The 18,659-nt window shown below is 44.1% G+C and overlaps 1 protein-coding gene across 3 annotated transcripts in view; it reads left to right on the forward strand.

Moving 5' to 3' along the window:
• The window catches only part of vac14 (vac14 homolog (S. cerevisiae)), a 252,869-nt gene extending 236,594 nt beyond the window's left edge, over positions 1-16,275 (forward strand). For 2 of the 3 annotated variants that reach the window (XM_078400593.1, XM_078400594.1), the window contains exon 20: positions 12,570-16,275. In XM_078400593.1, coding sequence (XP_078256719.1) covers positions 12,570-12,729 — 160 coding nt within the window. In that variant the 3' untranslated portion in view covers positions 12,730-16,275. The remainder of the gene's footprint in view (positions 1-12,569) is intronic. The other variant, XM_078400595.1, reaches the window with a different exon arrangement.
• Positions 16,276-18,659: the final 2,384 nt, after the last annotated feature.

Genomic DNA, 18,659 nt, shown 5'->3' on the forward strand with positions numbered 1-18,659 from the left:
TGAGGATGAGCTCTGAGTAGCTCAGAAGGTGAGAGGGGAAAGATTTAACAGAAATCTGAGGGGCAACATTTTCACACACAGGATGGTGGGCATATGGACAAACCACCAGAGGAGGTAGTTGAGGCAAAAACTATAATATTTAAAAGACTTTTGGACAGGTACATGGATGGGAAAGGTTTAAAGGGATATGGGCCAAACATGGACAAATGGGACTAGTATAGATGGGGTACCTTGGTCGACATGGGCAAGCTGGGCTGAAGGGCTTGTTTCCATGCTGTATGACTCTAAGGCTTCGCAGAGCTGGTATGCCTTCAAACTGAGCAGCTAGTGGGTTGGGTCTAACTGTGTACCGCTCATTGCATCTTAACCTACACCCACATTTTATGGTGCTCCATTGATAGGTGTTGTCCTGTTCACAGTTGATGTTTGCAGGTGCTCAAATCTACCAATGTATGCATGAATGGCAGTGGGTCTGAACCATTATAGATCTGGGCTGTCTTCTGTGTGGTCTGTTATCCAATGTATCACGTGCCTCTGAGACAGAAGATTTGGATTCAAATTCAACTCCAGGAGATAAAACATAATCTGGGTTTCCTCAACACAAAAACTGCATTTTTTAAATATTCCATTGATAGAGTGCTTGTGGATATGGTGAGATCGTAAATAGAGTTAGACACGCATTTTTTTCTTTATATCTCCAAATACGACTACTGTAAAGAGGACATGTCTTTCTTTAAAACCAACATTCCAGGGAGCATTTGGTTTATGCAGGGATCCTTTGTGACATGGAGCAGCAGGATCGAGGAACACTGCTATTGCTACAGAATCCTTCCTCAATCTTTGCAAGCTGATGCGAGGGGAAGGAGAGCAGTTCTGATCTCTGAATTATGTAACAGGAGCATTGTACTGTAGTTCACTTTGTGGTTATCTGCATGAGGCCCAGCAGGGTTTGGAAGAGCTTTATATGGCCATTTATTTACTCTGTATAAACAGTTTATTGTAGCAAGAGACTACAGCATTTTTGCACATCCCAATCATACTTTATATGCACGGCACACTAACTGCAATGAATTTGAAGTATCACAGTATCGGGATTCTGAAGCCCTGCCTGGTGGGAGCTCCGTAACACTTGAGCCATCTTCCAAGACAATACTGGAAGCCATGGACAGCACTGCTGGCCCTCACCTGCTCTTTTGCTCACACCTTCCAAGGTGCCATGCCCAGCTTCCATTTTGCTGTCTTCTTCTCTTGGAGTGTCCTTGTTGGGACACTGAGCTGTTCTATTCATCTAGTACAGCCTTTCCTTCCCCGAGTTATTCCGAGCCTGGACAGCAGGAACTTTCACAAGGGGCTGTCGTCGTCTTTTAGTGAATGAGCAAGTTTTGAACATTAGCAGTTTTTTAAAAGATTTTTATTTAGTGTTGGAAAAGGATCTCACCTGTTTTTGTAGTTCCAGGTTCATTTACATAAACCCCAAACAAGTTGCAGGATATCCAGCAAACATCCTGTTGCAGTGCACCAAATGAAAACCTCAAAACTGAGCCAGACTTAACACACGGGAAAGTAAAAAATAAGACAGGAGGAGGTTATTTGACCCTTCAAGTCTGTTCAACCATTCAATAAAATGTTGGCTAATCCTCATCTCACTGCTGTATTCCCACTCTCTCCCTGCATCCCTTGATGCTTTTTGCATCTGGAAATTTATTGAACTCATTTTCAGCTACTTGGCTTCGACGGCCTTCTGTTTTGGCAAATTCCACTGCTTATTAAAACCTCCCCCTCACCAATATTCACCTATTACTTGCATGCCTCTGTCCTGCCCCTACTCTCTTCCAGCTTTCTTACGCCCTCCCAAAGAGTCAAAAGTGTTTTATTGTCATATGTCCCAAAAAGAACAATGAAATTCTTACTTGCAGCAGCACAACAGAATATGTAAACATAGTACTCTGTAAACGATGTAATAAATCAAAAGAAATTCAGTGTATGTGTGTGTGTGTATATATACAATATATATATGTGTATGTATACATACACACACACTGAACTTCACACACCACATGTACATATATAGATACAAACATACAATACAAGATTCAAGATTCAAGATAGCTTTATTTGTCATCCAATATTGGACGAAATTCAGTCACCCACAGTCCAACAATAAAAGCATTAAATAAGCATTAAAATTACACAACCCCCAAAAAAAACCAAAACACATTCCAACAATAAAAGCATTAAATAGGCATTCAAATTACACAACCCCAAAAACACACAAAAAAGAAACATCCATCAGAAACATCCATCACAGTGAGTCTCCTCCAGTCCTCTCCTCACTGTGATGGAAGGCCACAATGTCTTTCCCTTCTCCTGCTGTCCTCGCCCGCAGTCAGGTTGTTGTGGTTGCAGGCCGCACCGGACGGTCCACAGCGGGCCGAGCCCAAGGCGAGTCGCAGCCGCTCCCGCAGCCTCCGAAGATGGCCGGCTCCGCCGATGATAAGTCCGATCCGGGGCGGGCGAACACGCTGCTGCTGCCGCTGTTGCTGCACGTTGGGGCGGTCGTGGCTCCCGACATTGAAGCCCCCGCCCAGCAGAGAAATATCCCGCGGCATATCTTAGGCCGCGCCAGACGGTGAAATGTCCTCGACCCAAGCCCCGCGATCCCGGGCGGGCGAACCCGCTGCCGCTGCCGGAGCTCCCGATGTCAGCATCCACGCGGCCCGAGCCTAAGGCGAGTCGCAGCCGCTCCCGCAGTCTCCGAAGACGGCCGGCTCCGGTGATGGTAAGTCCGATCCGCGGGCTCTGCGAACCAGAGCCCTGGAGGCCGACAGCTCCAGGAGTTGGGCCGATGGTAGGCCGCAGCAGGAACGGAGACACCACCCAGAAAACAAAGGTCGGGTCTCCGTTCGGAAGGGACACATATTTACAATGTTACAGTTCCCCCCCTCCCCCCCACATACACACATAGTACACAAACACAAAAACACCACATCACAACTACAATTAAGACAAAAAAAAACCACAACAAAAACACAAAGACAAATGGACCGCAGGTGAGCCGCAGCTGCTAGGGTAAAACAAGTAATAATAGTGCAAAAAAAAAACAAAAAAACAATGCCCCCAAGTCTATGTAGTTCAGAGCTTATTTGAAGGTTGTAGTGTTTAATAGATGATAGCTGTTTCTGAACCTGGACGTTAGTTTTCAGGCTCCTATACTGTATATTCTTCCCGATGATAGGAGAGAAATGAGCATGTAGCCTGGATGATGCTGGCTGCCTTTGTGAGGCAGCAGCTCCTGTAAATCTCTTCATAGGTGGGGAGGTCAGAACCCGTGATGGAACGGGCAGTGTTCACCACTTTTTACTGTTTTCTTCGTTCCTGGGTGTTGCCAAACCAGGCTGTGATGCAACCAGTCAATATACTTTCCACTGCACACCTGTAGAAGTTCAAGAGAATCTTCTGACATCTTCGCAATCTTCTCAAGAAGTAGAGGCATTAACGGGCTTTCTTTATAATTGCATCAGTGTGCTGGGTCCAGGAAAGATCTTCAGAGATGTGCACACCCAGGAATTTGAAGATTTTGTCTCTCTCCACCAGGGTCCCGTTGTTATAGACAGGTTTGTGGGTCCTCGTCTTTCCTCTTCCAAAGCCCACAGTCAGTTCCTTGATCTCGCTGACATTAAGAGCAAGGTTATTGTGCTGGCACCATTTGGTCAGTCAATCGATCTCCCTTCTCTACTGACACATCGTCATCTGTAATTCGTCCAACAACGGCGGTGTCGTCAGCGAACTTCAAGATGGACTTCGCACTATGTCCAGCTACACTGTCGTGAGTATAGAATGAGTAGAGCAGGGGGCAGAGCACGCAGCCTTGAGGTGCTCCCATACTGATGGTTATCGAGGAAGAGGTGTTGCTGTCAATTCGTACAGATTGATGGATGAGTAAGTCGAGGATCCAGTTGCAGAGGGATGCACAGAGACCCAGTTCCGTGAACTTGGTAACCAGCTTGGAGGGAATGATAGTATTCAATGCTGAGCTATAGTCTATAAACAACAGCCTGACATTTGTGTTTTTATTGTTCAAGTGGTCCATTGCGGAGTGGAGACCAGTGAGATAGCATCCGCCGTTGACCTGTTGTGACGGTAGGCAGATTGTAAAGGGTCAAGGTTCTTGTAGAGGTAGGAGTTGACATGCACCATAATCAACCTCTCAAAGCACTTCATCACCACGGACGTTAGTGCCACCCACCACAATCAATCTGAAGGGTTGTGACTCAAAACATCAATCCATGTTCTCCAGAGATGCTAACTGACCTACTGAGTTGCTCCAGCACTTTTTTTCCATAGGTTCACCACCATCTAACTGAAGGTGTTTCTCCTGATCTCAGGAATATCCTGAGACTGTGATGGCAGCTCACTATTGTAGACATTCCTCGAGATAACTGCCCAGCAGAACAAGCTGTGACTGTAAAATCAGACACGGACCGTCCGGAGTTGGTGCTAGAATTTATGAAGTCCCACCCCAAATATTACATATCTTCAGCTCCAGAAAATGTTGAATTGTTGCTGCTGCTCTCTGCATTTCCACTTCCTTCAGAAGTGAAATCTTTGACGGTGAACTCTCACCATGTGGGCGCAAGAGACTGCAGATGCTGGAGACTTGAGCAAAAAACAAACTTCTGGTCAAACCCAGCAGGCCAAGCAACAATCAGTAGAGGGAAATGAACAGAACATTCTTCAGTCCTTTCTCAACTCGTGTGGATGTGTCCTAGTACACTGAGTCGATAAGTTTTGAGTAGAAAGAATTTTGACCTGCATTTTGATAGCACTCTCTCTGACCTGCTGGAGAAGGGACCTGGTTGGGCCAGGCTAAAAACTCCTGATTTTAGTGAGAATGATATCAGCCAGGGTGACGTGGAGAACTTCAGTTACCACCATATCCCAGGTATAGGATATGGGGGTGTCAGGTAAGATTAAGACATGTGATGCCTAGCAGCGTGAAATGTGCACTGAATGGGAATTTTCAGGATGGAGACCATTTTGTTCAGCACAAATCCAAATTGATCTATATCCTAAGAGAGAATTGATGATTTTAAAGTGCATTAAGGTTGATAAATCTCAGGGCCTCACCAAATGCATCCACAAACTTTGTAGGAATCTAGGAAGGAAATTGGAGAGGTCGTTGCACGGATATTTGCATCACTGTTAGCCACAGGTGAAGTTTCAGAAGACATTTGGGTGGTTTATGCTGTGCCATTATTGAAGAAATAAAATATAAGGACAAGCCAGGCTACTGCAGGCCAGTGAGCCTGATGTCAGTGGTGAAAACGTCGCAGAGGATTCTTAGGATCAACTAGCATTTGGATAGGCACTGATTAGGGATGGTTAGCAGGGTTTTGTGTGTGGGAAATTATATCTTACAAATCTGAAACAGTTTTTTGAATTCACCAAGAGGATTGATTCCGCAGCACATCACAGCAACATCACTCTGGCCAGACATGATCATCACCTCCGAAGTGACAAAACAGCTGATCATTCTGGAGCTGACAGTACCCTGGGAAGAGCGTATTGAAGAAGTAAATGAGAGGAAACGTGCAAAGTACCAGGAACAATAGACAATAGGTGCAGGAGTAGGCCATTCGGCCCTTCGAGCCAGCACCACCATTCAATGTGATCATGGCTGATCATTCTCAATCAGTACCCCGTTCCTGCCTTCTCCCCATACCCCCTGACTCCGCTATCCTTAAGAGCTCTATTTAGCTCTCTCTTGAATGCATTCAGAGAACTGGCGGAGATGTGCCGGGACGGAGGCTGGAAGACATGCTATGAACCCATAGAGGTGGGCTGTAGAGGCTTTGCAGGATGGTCACTCTGCAAAGTCCTCAACCAATTGGGCATTATGGTGCTGGCAAAGAAGAGGGCCATTCAATCCGCAAGCGAAGCCGCAAAAAAAGCCACTAGATGGCTTTGGATTAAGAGGGCTGATCCGTGGGCGGTTGCTGCTGGGACGCATCGGGGCCTGATCAACCCCGGCTGGGACGCCTGGGCGAGGGTGTCTGATGTTGTGAGACCCGAAACACCCGATGACCCCAGGTCACATCACTGAGGATGCGTCCCAGTGCATCCAGAAGATGTATCTTTCACATGAGGGTGGGGCAGAGGACATTGTTGATATGGACTTTAGTAAGGGCTTTGACGGACTACGGAACGATAGTCCAATAAACTAACCTACATCATTGCAAACTTTACATTTTTTTATATCCGCACTTTCTATGTGACCATAATCATATAATGTTGTAATACCATATTATGCATGCTAATTGAGGAGGATTTTTCTGATTGGAGGTCTGTGACCAGTGGAGTGTAGCAGGGGTTGTTATATGCGTTTAAGATTTGAATGATAATGCAGTTAACAATGTTAGTAAATTTGTAGATAACATCAGAATTGGTGCTGTTGTGGATCGTGAGGAAGGATATCTAAGTTTACAACTGGATCTAGATCAATCGGAAAGGGACCCCACGAGAATGACAAATTTAACTCTTGACAAGTGTGACCTGTTGCACTTTGCTATGTCAAACCAGGGCAGGACTTACATAGTAAACGGTAGGGCCCGAGAGAGTGTTGCAGGACACAGATCTGGGAGTACAGGTGCCTGGTTTCCTCACAATGGTGAGTCAGGTGGACAGGGTAGTGAAGAAGGTGTTTTGGCACACTTGCCTTCATTGGGAAGGATATTCATTGCAAAATTGGGACATCATAATGCAGCTGTATAAGTTGTTGGTGGGACCAGTCTGTGCAGTTCTGGTTACCCAGTTATAGGAAGGATGTCATTAAGTTGGAAAGGGTGCAGAAGAGATTCACCAGGATGTTATCTGGACCTGTAGGCTTGAATTACAGGGAGAGACCTGATAAGCTGGTACTTTTTTCTTTGGAGCATAGGAGGGCGAGGAGTGACCTTATTTGTATGTATAAGATCATGAGGAGCATGAGTAAAGATAATGCGCAGTCTTTTTCCCAGGATTCTAAAACTAGAGGGCATTTCACTCAGAGTCATCCATATCGGAATTGAGCTGCCAGTGAAAGCTGTGGATGGAATACAATTACTACTTTCAACAGACAAATGGACAGATATCTGCATAGGAAGGGTTGAGAAGGCTATGGGCCTTCTAAATAGAACTAGCCAAAACTACCAATTTGGTCAGCATGGACAGGGTGGACAGAAGGGCCATGTTCCGTGCTGCCTAGCTCTATGAGAATGAACTTCAGAAGGAGAGGAATCAAATGGGATAGGGCAAATTCAATAGTTCTTCAAATTATTTGGAGCTGAACATATACTGAGGAAACCAGCTAACTAAATTACTGAGGTTTGGCTGTTTTGCAATGCAGTTGGTTTTGTCCTTTTGTTTTGGGTGCTTTAACTTTTTAAATACTGCCTCTCTTAGTGTTTTACTCGGTCTCTGCCTTTTTTTTATTAGGCTGATAATAAAGTGTAAAAAAGCGAATGTCCTCAGCAGGTCACTGAATGATTGGAGAGAATGGAGGTGCTGGGGATTTTGGGTGTGGCCCCACTTCAGAGCAAGCTCCTTTCAGAATCACTCACCTGCCTTATCCCTCAACACATGCACACTGACCCACTTAATGTTTTCAACTAACCTCTGCTTTTAGTTTCAAAACATTTCAATCACCCATCACAGTGTTAAACATCTGCAGCCTGAGGAAGGGGGAAAGGAATTTGGAAATACCAGTGAAGTTTGTATAAACTCATTGGACTGAAGCTCAAGGGACCATCAGGCTCCTGAATGATAGTTTCACACTGACATCGACTCCTGTCCTGGCAGGCTGTTTGGGAGCAATGCTGCTCGGAAGGTTATTGACTTCACTGTGTGGGTCACAAGGCCACCATCTCACAGAACAGGCTGTTCTTCAGTAAGAACTGCTTGCGTGCTATCTGCTGGCCTGTGTGAAGCTTGTACGTTCCACTGGAGACCCCACATTCTATCAGTCAGCAGAGTCAAAACATTTTGCTCCTCAGCTATGGCTCAGTGCTAACACTTTTACCCCAGGGCTCAGTGCTAACATTTTTACCCCAGGCCCCAGTTCAATTTAAATCCAAACTCTAGTACTATATTGAGAGTGAGTTGTTAAGCTGATATCTCGTCTGCCTTCTCAAGAAGAGGTAAAGGAAACCCTCTGCACCATTTTAAACAAGAGCTGGAAGTTCTGGCTACTTTTTAATCTTTGTTCTACAATGTAAAAAAGAAATCATCACTTTATTTGTTTATTATCACGTTTTTGTCTGTGGGGTTAAACTGGAAGCAAAAGTTCCTAAATTCCAAATGTGACTTTAATTGGAAAGTAGTTAATTGACTGGAAAATGATTTAGTCATCCTGGTGGTAGGGGACATATAAATACACACCTAGTCAAAGAGAAACATAGCAGGAAGCAGGCCTTTAAGCCCATCAAATCTCCACTAACCATCAACCACCTATTTCACACAGGTCCTACATTTAAACCTAGTTCTTATTCACTTCACATTTTTGTCAACCTCTCCCCAGATTTTACTACTCAGCTACACATGAAGGGCAATTTACAGTGCCCGATTAATCTGCTGACACACGCGACACTGGGACGTGGGAGGAATCTGGAGCACTCGCAGGACATCCACCCATCACAGGATGAAGAGCAAACTTCACACAAGCAGTGCCCAAGGTCAGAATTGACCTTGCAGTAGCTCGACAAGCTGTACCACTATGCTGCCCATAATGTAATATTTTATATGATTATACTTTGGACTTCTCAGATGTACAAAGCTCCTTCTCCTGCGGGCCTGAAATAAGGTTCTTCTTAATCTCTACCTTTCCCCATTCCACCGTACAGTTCAGTATTCAGGTTTCCTTCTGTTCACTCCGACAACACCATGAGGACAGAGGATCTTTCTAATTCTAGAATTTTAACACATCCGTTACATTTAACATTGAGTGGCATCACAGAGGTGTTGAAGTCATCTGTCAGGGAATTGAGTAGAGAAGTGGAGGCTTTATGTTACAGTTGTACGAGATGTAGGTGAGGCCGCACTTGGAATATTGTGTTCAGTTTTGGTCACCCTGCCAATAAGAAAGCTTACATTAAGCGGGAAAGGGTGCAAAGAAGAGTTGTGAGGTTAAGGCCAGGATGCAAGGGGCTGAGTTACAGGTAAAGGATGGCCAGGTTAGGACTTTATTCCTTGGAGCGCAGGAGGCTGAGGGGTGATCTTATAGACATTTATCAAAAATGAGGGGAATAGATAGGGTGAATACCTTTTTTCCCAAGGTAGGGAAATCAAGAACTAGAAGGCATAGATTTAAGGGGAGAGGGAAACGATTTAATGGGAACCTGAGTGGTAACTTTTTCATACAGATGGTGGTGTATATATGGAATATATATTTTGACAGCGACATGGATAGGAAACGTTGATAGGGATATAGGGCAAACATGGATAAATGGGACGTTTAGATTGGGCATCTCGGTTGGTATGGACGTTGGACCGAATGGCCTGTTCCGCACTGCATGACTGTGTCTGCCATTGAGTGGTTTCTGTTTCTATGGCCCCAGTAGATAGATTGTATCAAGCCAAAGGACTTTATTTAAGTAATCTTTCTGATATTTGCATGTCACTGACTGTTCCCAGCTCAGTAATATAACCTTATCTGTATGTATCTTTTGATATTTTCTATATTCAGTGAGTTGGGAGTAATAGGCAGATGAGGAGACTTTTTGATTATGGGGCCCATGTTTGTAAACTTTATTCATGTAGATATATGTGTTTCTCTGACAAGGTCATATTTACTAACCACCCATCACCGTTGTGGAGAAATGTTGTCTTCAATGTATGCAGTCCACGAGATGAAGAGGAGTAGGAAAGAAAACTGCAGATGCTGGTTTAAATCGAAGGTAGGCACAAAATGCTGGAGTAACTCAGCGGGTCAGGCAGCATCTCTGGAGAGAAGGAATGGATGACGTTTCGGTTCGAGACCCTTCTTCAGACTGAAGAAGGGTCTCGACCCGAAACGTCACCCATTCCTCCTCTCCAGAGATGCTGCCTGACCCGCTGAGTTACTCCAGCATTTTGTGTCTACCACGGGATGAAGACACTTTTTACGCAGAGTTATGAAGTAGGGAGTTCCAAAATTTGAGTCAGGTGAAGATAAAAGAGCAACAGTATATCTCAGTCAGGAAAGTGATTTCCTCCAATCCTCGTGTTGGGTGGAGATCGAGGGTGCTGTGAAAGAAGCCTGGCCAGTTGCTGTGGTGCTCTCTGTAGCTTCTCCATATGCACCTGGTCAATACCAGGCAAGAAACAAGCCCCACCCTCCACCACCCCCTTCATCTACTTCCACACCCCACATTAAAGTGAAGTTTTCACTGTGACTGTATCAAACTAATAGCCTCTTTTTTTTCCTTCTGCCTTATTGTAAGTGATTTATTCACAAAATGCTGGAGTAACTCAGCAGGTCGGGCAGCATCTCGGGAGAGAAGGAATGGGTGACGTTTCGGGTCGAGACCCTTCTTCAGACTGATGTCAGGGGGGCGGGACAAAGGAAGGATATAGGTGGAGACAGGAAGATAGAGGGAGATCTGGGAAGGAGGAGGGGAAGGGAGGGACAGAGGAGCTATCTAAAGTTGGAGAAGTCGACGTTCATACCACCGGGCTGCAAACTGCCCAGGCGAAATATGAGGTGCTGTTCCTCCAATTTCCGGTGGGCCTCACTATGGCACTGGAGGAGGCCCATGACAGAAAGGTCAGACTGGGAATGGGAGGGGGAGTTAAAAGTGCTCGGCCACCGGGAGATCAGTTTTGTTAGTGCGGACCGAGCGCAGGTGTTCAGCGAAGCGATCGCCGAGCCTGCGCTTGGTTTCGCCGATGTAAATAAGTTGACATCTAGAGCAGCGGATGCAATAGATGAGGTTGGAGGAGGTGCAGGTGAACCTTTGTCTCACCTGGAAAGACTGTTTGGGTCCTTGGATGGAGTTGAGGGGGGAGGTAAAGGGACAGGTGTTGCATCTCGTGCGGTTGCAGGGGAAAGTGCCCGGGGTTGGGGTGGTTTGGGTAGGAAGGGACGAGTGGACATGGGAGTTACGGAGGGAACGGTCTCTGCGGAACGCAGAGAGGGGAGGGGATGGGAAGATATGGCCAGTGGTGGGGTCCCGTTGTAGGTGACGGAAATGTTGTAAGTAATTAACATGGCCTTTTGTGTTATCTGTTGGGAATGGAATGGGATGAGATAGTATCTCGCTAGAAATCATTTTATTTGTACATGGTCATCACTCACCCAAACTCTGGCATAAAATATCTTGATGCTAAAATTATTGCTCCAACATTTGCCACCCAGTGCTCCAGTCTTCCAAGCGTTTATATCAGATCTCTAAGCATCATATTTTCATAGCAGAAAATGTGCCATGCTTACCTCCTCTCCAAACACAGGCTCTTTTAGGACCTGGGTGGTACTCATGGGAGTCCAGCACTTGTGGGAGGAGGATAGGTATTCGGCTTCAAGACCAGGAGCAGAAGGCTGTTGTTAGTCATTGGGAGATGGAGAGACATTAATCACGAGTACCCCAGGTGATGTGAGGAAGAGCTGATGTTCGTCACAGGGAGTGTGGGCAGCAGCTGGTGTTAGCCACAGTACCTGGGTAAAATGGGCAGAACATGGTGTTAGTCACAGAGTGTGTGGGCAGGTGCTGCTGTTGGGCACTGGGAGGGTGGGCACTGGGAGGGTGGGCAGGAGGTGATCTTAGCCACAGAGCGTGGGCAAAATGGCAGGAGCTGGTGTTTGTCACGGTGTGCACGTGCTTCTGTTACGGGGTGTGTGGGCAGAATCAACAGGAGCTGGTGTTATTCATGGTGACAGTGGGTAGGAGTTGGTGTTAGTCACGGTGTGTGTGGCAAGTGCTGCTGTTAGTCACAGGGAGTGCGGGCAGGAGGTGATGTTAACCACAGATTGTGGGCAAAATGGGCAGGACGGTGTTAGTCTTAGGTTGTGTGGGCAGGTGCTGCTGTTAGTCACGGACTGTGGGCAGAATCAGCAGGAGCGGGTGTTATTCATGGGGTGTGTGGGCAGGATCTGGTGTTAATCCAAGAATTACTGGGGTAGTTCTGATCACATAAAAGGGCTTAAAATCGTGGAATGTATTTCTCAAACAAAGGTGGAATTTAATGGTGGAGTTTAATATTCTGAATGGCATGGGATGACTAAATTGTGAAAGACTGCTTCCATTGATGGCACAGAAGGACTCGCACTGAGGACGATCAGTGGAAGAAAAAGGCTAAGAACTTTGAAGATGGGGTTTATTTGATGTTGTACTACATACCTCTCTTGAGGCATGGATAACATGAGCTGAAGGAGTGCCAAATAGCTGAAAAATAAATCAAGGGAAGAAATTGTCCAAAAGCAAAGATCTGGAAGTAGAATGTATATACTGCTTCACTTGAAGGGGTAGTAGGCCATCCTTTGTGTTGTCACTGCCTGTCCATGGACATTAAAAATTTCCTTCCGTTTGCTGTACGTTAAATGCAAGTGTTTTGATTAACAGGCCCAGTGAGAAGCCCATGACATCCAACAGGCAAGTCCCGTCAGAGATCGACTATAATGAACTGCTGCAACACTTTGAGAAAGTGCAGAACAAACACCTGGAGATCAGGCACCAGCGGGCAGGCCGCAACGATCAGCTGGAACGGAAACTCCCTCTGTGATGCTTGGCACCAACCAAAAGACTCTGTGCACCTGACTGTAGGATTCCCATGTTTGGTACTTGCTAACTGGTCAGTTTTGTCGGGCTGCTCGGGTACCATTAGAATGTATTGTCCTTCAGCCCTGCAGATGTTCGCTGTGCATAGGCTGGCCGATATTCCTCTCTTAATTTATGGTTCTGTGAGAATTTCACAATGTTGTGATCATTGCATCCCCAGTGCTCCCCTGTGATTAATTCCTCACACATTCGCTGCATATCCAGCCAATGGGCCATGTACAATATTTCTTTTCAGTCCAGAGGCAATATTTACTTTATTATTAATCATTGGTCTGCACATTACCTGTCCTCCACTTTTCTTTCACATTTGAAATCAATATTCTCATCTAAAATTGTTCCTCATGTCATAATATCAATTGAAAATATCTGGCAGGCCCAATATTGGAATTTTATAAATTTAATTCAATGTATAAACTCTGCTCTTATCACACTGCCACGCACTGCACTTACAAAGCCTAGCCGACAGCAAATTGAGCAGAGTGGATTTATGCTCTTCACTGGTTTGGACAACTCCGCATTGATTTGCAACTTGAAAAGAGGAGATAGACACAAAATGCTAGACTCTTGCCAGATGAAGGCTGAGAAGGAACACATTGAAAATAATAGCGCATCGCGCAGCCTCACCTAGAGGTACTTAATTCTGAAAGCACTTAGGGCTCTGCTCAAGGTTAAGCATGAGATGACACTGGTGTGTTCATAGTTGTTGTAAACAAAATAAATCAGATCCACCTAATTAAATGGAAAGGTATGATAGGTGTTCTCATTATGGCTGACAATGGTCAATGTTTACTCACTGGTGTCCCATGTCTGTCACATAAAATGTAAGTATTTATGAATAGGGGATCAGGTCTGTGAATTGCTGGTTTAGTACACACATGGTGATTTTTCAAGTTCATTTGCAGACCAATTGGAAGGACTTTTTCCAAAGTTATTACCTATACAAATGTTTGAATAATTAAAAAAGCACTGAATCCTAAAATATTCAGAGCGCAATCTAATAATATTATGCTAATGTAATATCTTCCCAGATGGGCAACTCATCTACTCATCACCGGAAAAGCGCCCACCATGCCTGGCTTCCCAACTTCAATCTCATTTATCCACAGGACTGTGGAATGCAATGTAGCTGCATCAAGCTCTTTGTCTTAAATGACCACCACACACTGATAGTTCTTTGGGAGGGGAAGAGTGTTAGTGGGGCATGGGCAAACAATGTTGGATTGTACTCTACTGCTAACGTTGTGTTTACTCTACTGCTAATCAATTACTGAGACTGGCTTGTGACAATCTGGTGTCATTGGAGGACGAGTGCACCTGTCAGTAACTGGATTACATACTCACAAACAAAAATGGATTTTGCCCTTGATTATAGTATTTTTTTGTAGCAGAGTAAATATCAAAACCACTACACTAGAAAGTGAAGCAGGGTAGGGTGGTGTCTTAATTTATTCAGAAGACAACAAAACGTTTCTGAAGTCATGACCCAAAGCACAACACTCCGTGAAAGATTGTAATGCATTTGCCCGGCTTTGCAGGAATGTTTCTCCAGCAGAATGCAGTGAGTGCAAGATAGTTAAACAACACATTGCATAAAATCATTTTCAACAAGCTGGAGATTTATCCAGTCAAATTGAATCTGACAATGATTTAGGAGATCTTTACATGAAACCTTTCTAAAAATGTTTCACATGGAACATGACTGTATCGTCTTAAAAGCCAAATTGATCTTTACCCTAACTGTGTACTTCTATCGGCTCCCACTCTGTTACTAGAAATATTTAAAATGCAAAAATGATCCATTTAAAAGCAAAATTGTTTTGTTTCAGGGATCCTAATATTAAGAATACATTTCAAACTCTGCCATTTTTAATTGCCAACTTAACAATAAACTTCGCCAGAGACAAGAAATAGTTAAAAATCAAACACTGCCTGCAAAATTGAAGCCTTCGATGGCTTGTGTCCACAACTATCTGCCACTGGAGGTGAGATCCTCCTTCTGAAAACAGCATGAAGTTCATGCAGTTGATATATGCTGTATTCTACCTATTATTTGTTTAAAAGCTGGATGATTGCGGGCTATTAGGTGATAGGATTCTAGTACACTCACACTCAAATTAGTTGTCCTGGCATCATTATCTTTCTGCCAATTCTTCCCCCCCACCCCCAATTGTTAATCTACCCTGTCCTCACCCCATGTAAAATCATGACAATACTATAGGGATAAGGTTTGCCAAGGGGATATTAAGTAATTTCATCCGTGTCCAGGGACCACTCAGTTCATGCCGTTGGACAGGATCTTCCATCCTTTTGCTATCACAAATGGAAATATTTTAAGTATACCTATCATGATTTTAAAGCTATTCACTGCCCCACTTTAGAATTGGGGATACGTCCAGTACTGGAACAAAATAGAAGTGCATCACTGATTTAATTCACTTTATCGATGTCCAGAGATTACAATGGAAACTGCACATAAGACACTTTAAGATTTAGTGATCCCAAATAAATCTAAAATCTCACTGCCCCAATTTGCTTGGCAAACATTGCGCCCAGTATTATTTCACCTCCAATGTTAATCATTGACGTTTTGTCAAGTGTGCTGCTCATCTGTATTTTTGACAGGGCCTCAGATGACCTGAAGTGACCTGGGTTTCGTGCACGGGCTGGGCTTTGTTAACCGCCGTCTCCTCACCATTCTCTGGTCAACCGTTATGATTTCCATTTTCTTTTATCTGGGGTCCAACAGTGATCACGTTCCCAGTTGCTTCTGAGTGTGCTTGTACGATATTTAAATAGGTGTAGCTTATTCTGCTGTGCGGGTCAGAGGGGTAGTCAGCAGTATGACTTTGCACCAGGTCCTGAAGGGTGATTTCTCACTCCACTCCACTCCACCTGCCCCCAGCTGAGTAGATGCACCACAGACCTTCAAGTGCTCCATGCTCCTTATGAGAGCGATAAACCCTTTATGTAACATTCACCGTATCACAACGTCCCCTCCCAAAAACCACCTGACCGATACGAATCCAAGTCTCTATCGTAGCCAGGGTGCTGAGTGAGAGATGAGTGTACTTAAATCATTGGAAGGGATCTGATTACACGCAAGGCAAATGATTTGTCGGGGCAACGTCCTGCGAATCTGCCATTCGCAGTGGTCCTTTTCTTGAAACGTAGTGATATGGGTGGTGGAGAGGTAGTCAATGACCAGGGGTTTGGGGAATGAGCTCGGGAGAGCATTGGTTTGCACTGCATTCGGGAGCTGTGACTGAATGCCCGGTTGATACACCATTTGCTAGTTATAGCATATCACTTGCCTTAATTGCACTGAAGGTGGATTGCAAATCTGTGGTAAATCTTTAACGCGCAAAAACAAAGAACTAATCATGGCCTCAGATTGAAAATAAAGGCAGCATGTCCCTTGAATCAACATTGTTAATCTTGTTTACAAAGAGACTTGTCCTTTGAATTTAAAATTTAATAAACTTGAGTTGTACATGATGTGTAAAAGAAACAATTTATTGCTTTAACCGTGCTTTTGTACAAAGCAACTTGGTGCATTTGTCTGTACCTTTGTGATTCCCAGAATCTGAGCATTTTGTCTGATGGCCATTGAATTTCCAGCCTGGGATTAATAAGCTTTTTTATTTCTGTTGCCAAAATTGCAGAAGTAAGATGTGCTTGAATTCTTTTCATAATTCTTTGAGACGAAATTGGGAGGAGAGTGGGGGTGTAGCAACTTCGAATGGAGAAACGATAAATCACTCTTGCAGTTTGCATTTCAGTCACGGCATTTAAAGTTCAACTAACCCAAGAAATAAACCAGAAATAGTCAGAATGGAAAAAGGCAGTCTGATAATAGAGTTGCCTTCCATAAATGTAAACCTTTCCTTTAAAGAAGAATACTATCTTCACTATTATTATGCAGAATCAATGATTAAATAAGGGTGCATAGTATTTCTTTGAAATTCCTTCATTTTAAATATTTTCTTTAAACCCGCTCAGCCAAGTCCCACACAATTTCTGGGGTTTTTTTGCCCACCCTTTCCCCGAACCTTCTTCACTGTTGGCTGTGGTGGTCAATGCCAATATAAGCCAATCCATCACCACCTGGCCATCGATAGCTAGGTAAAGGCATGATATCTCCCACTGTGTTTCAGCATTTGATCCATACCTTGCTGGCCTCACAGAGTGATGTCTGATCTTTACAAAGTGAGAGTGTTGAGACAAACGCTGGTGTGTGACTTCACAGCTCACCAATAGGTCTGATCATCACCGTTTTTGAGGCAGCGTGAGCCGTATCATGATGCTGATGTCAGTTCAGAAGAGACTGAGAAAAGCTATTTAGTGAAGACCATGTACAGACGAGAATATCTGTAGACATTTAATATATTGGGAATTGTACAGACAAATGTAAGTGGTATTATGACAAATTTAATTTTACCTAAAGTCAAGATTTGATCAATAAGTTATGGCATATATTAACTCGCCCACTAATTATAAATCAATGCAAGTTCTATTAGCCATAATAGGCTTTGGAGAGAAGCTGCTTTGAGGATCCTATCTTATTTTAGTCAGATTATCTTGACACATTAAGCATGATTACTGCTATGAAATACTCCCAACAGACCAGTGGTTTTTGTGGGCAGCATTCCAGAAAAGGCAGTTGAATTGATACCTTTTTACACAATATCTGGTCAGCACTGGGATATTGATTTGTAGGGACAAGTGAGGGGTGAACAGCATCATTGCATGCTGGGCTAGATAAAGTATAAAACCAAAGACAGAGCGTTAATCTTGGGGGTCTGTTATCTGGATCAGTAGCTGGAAATTAGCCATAGGTTTTGCTTTAAGCATGGGAAGTATATGTGAACAGGTTCGGACTCAACTGTGATTGCACTGGTAGTTGGCATTAGACAACTGAACAGGAGAAAGCATTGAACCAACAAGAGTGCGAGAAAATAGGTGGAGAGGGAAATGGGTGTACGATGGTCAGCGTGGACTCGATGGCCCGACATGTGTTACTCTGACTCATTGGCTTGTTAAAGAATGGTTAATATATTCCGGCTGAGAGTTTCTGTGGATTGGTTTTATCATTGCTGACCATTTTGCATTCATCAAATCACCGCAAAAGATCATGCAAGTTATTTCTAACCTATATCAATTTTCCTGATCTTTGCGTTGGATAAAATGTAATTTTGGCCAAAATCAGAAAGGCATCCAGATTGCAATAATGGGAGTGGCATAAAAACTGGTCAGTATATTGGAGTTAAATTTTATTGCATAAAATCTCCTAATGTCTGCGAAATGTTGCTTTTTGGTGAGTTAAATCAGGTCAGGACTTGCACAGTAAATGGCAGGACCCTGGAGTTTGTTGTGGATTAGAGAGAGCTAGAAATACAAGTACACAGTTCCCTGTAAGTGGTGACGTACTGTAGGTGTACGGTAGTGAAAAAGATGATTGGTATGCTTGCCTTCATCAGTCAGGGCACTGTTGGGATGTCATGTTACAACTGCACATGATGAGACCACACTCAGAGTATTGTGTGCAGTTCTGATTGCCTAGATGTTGGAAGAATGTAATTTAGCTGGAAAGGGTGTAGAAATGATTCACAGGGATGCTACCAAGACTGGAGTGCTTGAGTTATAAGAAGAAACTGGATAGGGAGGAGCTTTTTAACCGGGAGTGAAGGAGCTGAGGGGTGACCTTACAGAGGTAGATAAAATCACAAGGGGCATAAATAAGGTGAATGGTCACTTGTTTTCCTCGGGTCTAAAAATCAAGGACATAGGCTGCAGGTGAGTAGGGAAAGATTTAAAAGGAACCTGAGGGGCATTTTTTTCACACAGAGGGTGGTGGGTATATGGAGCAAGCTACCA

Source organism: Rhinoraja longicauda, chromosome 6, assembly GCF_053455715.1.
Source record: "Rhinoraja longicauda isolate Sanriku21f chromosome 6, sRhiLon1.1, whole genome shotgun sequence".
In the NCBI taxonomy this organism is placed as follows: Eukaryota; Metazoa; Chordata; class Chondrichthyes; order Rajiformes; family Arhynchobatidae; genus Rhinoraja; species Rhinoraja longicauda.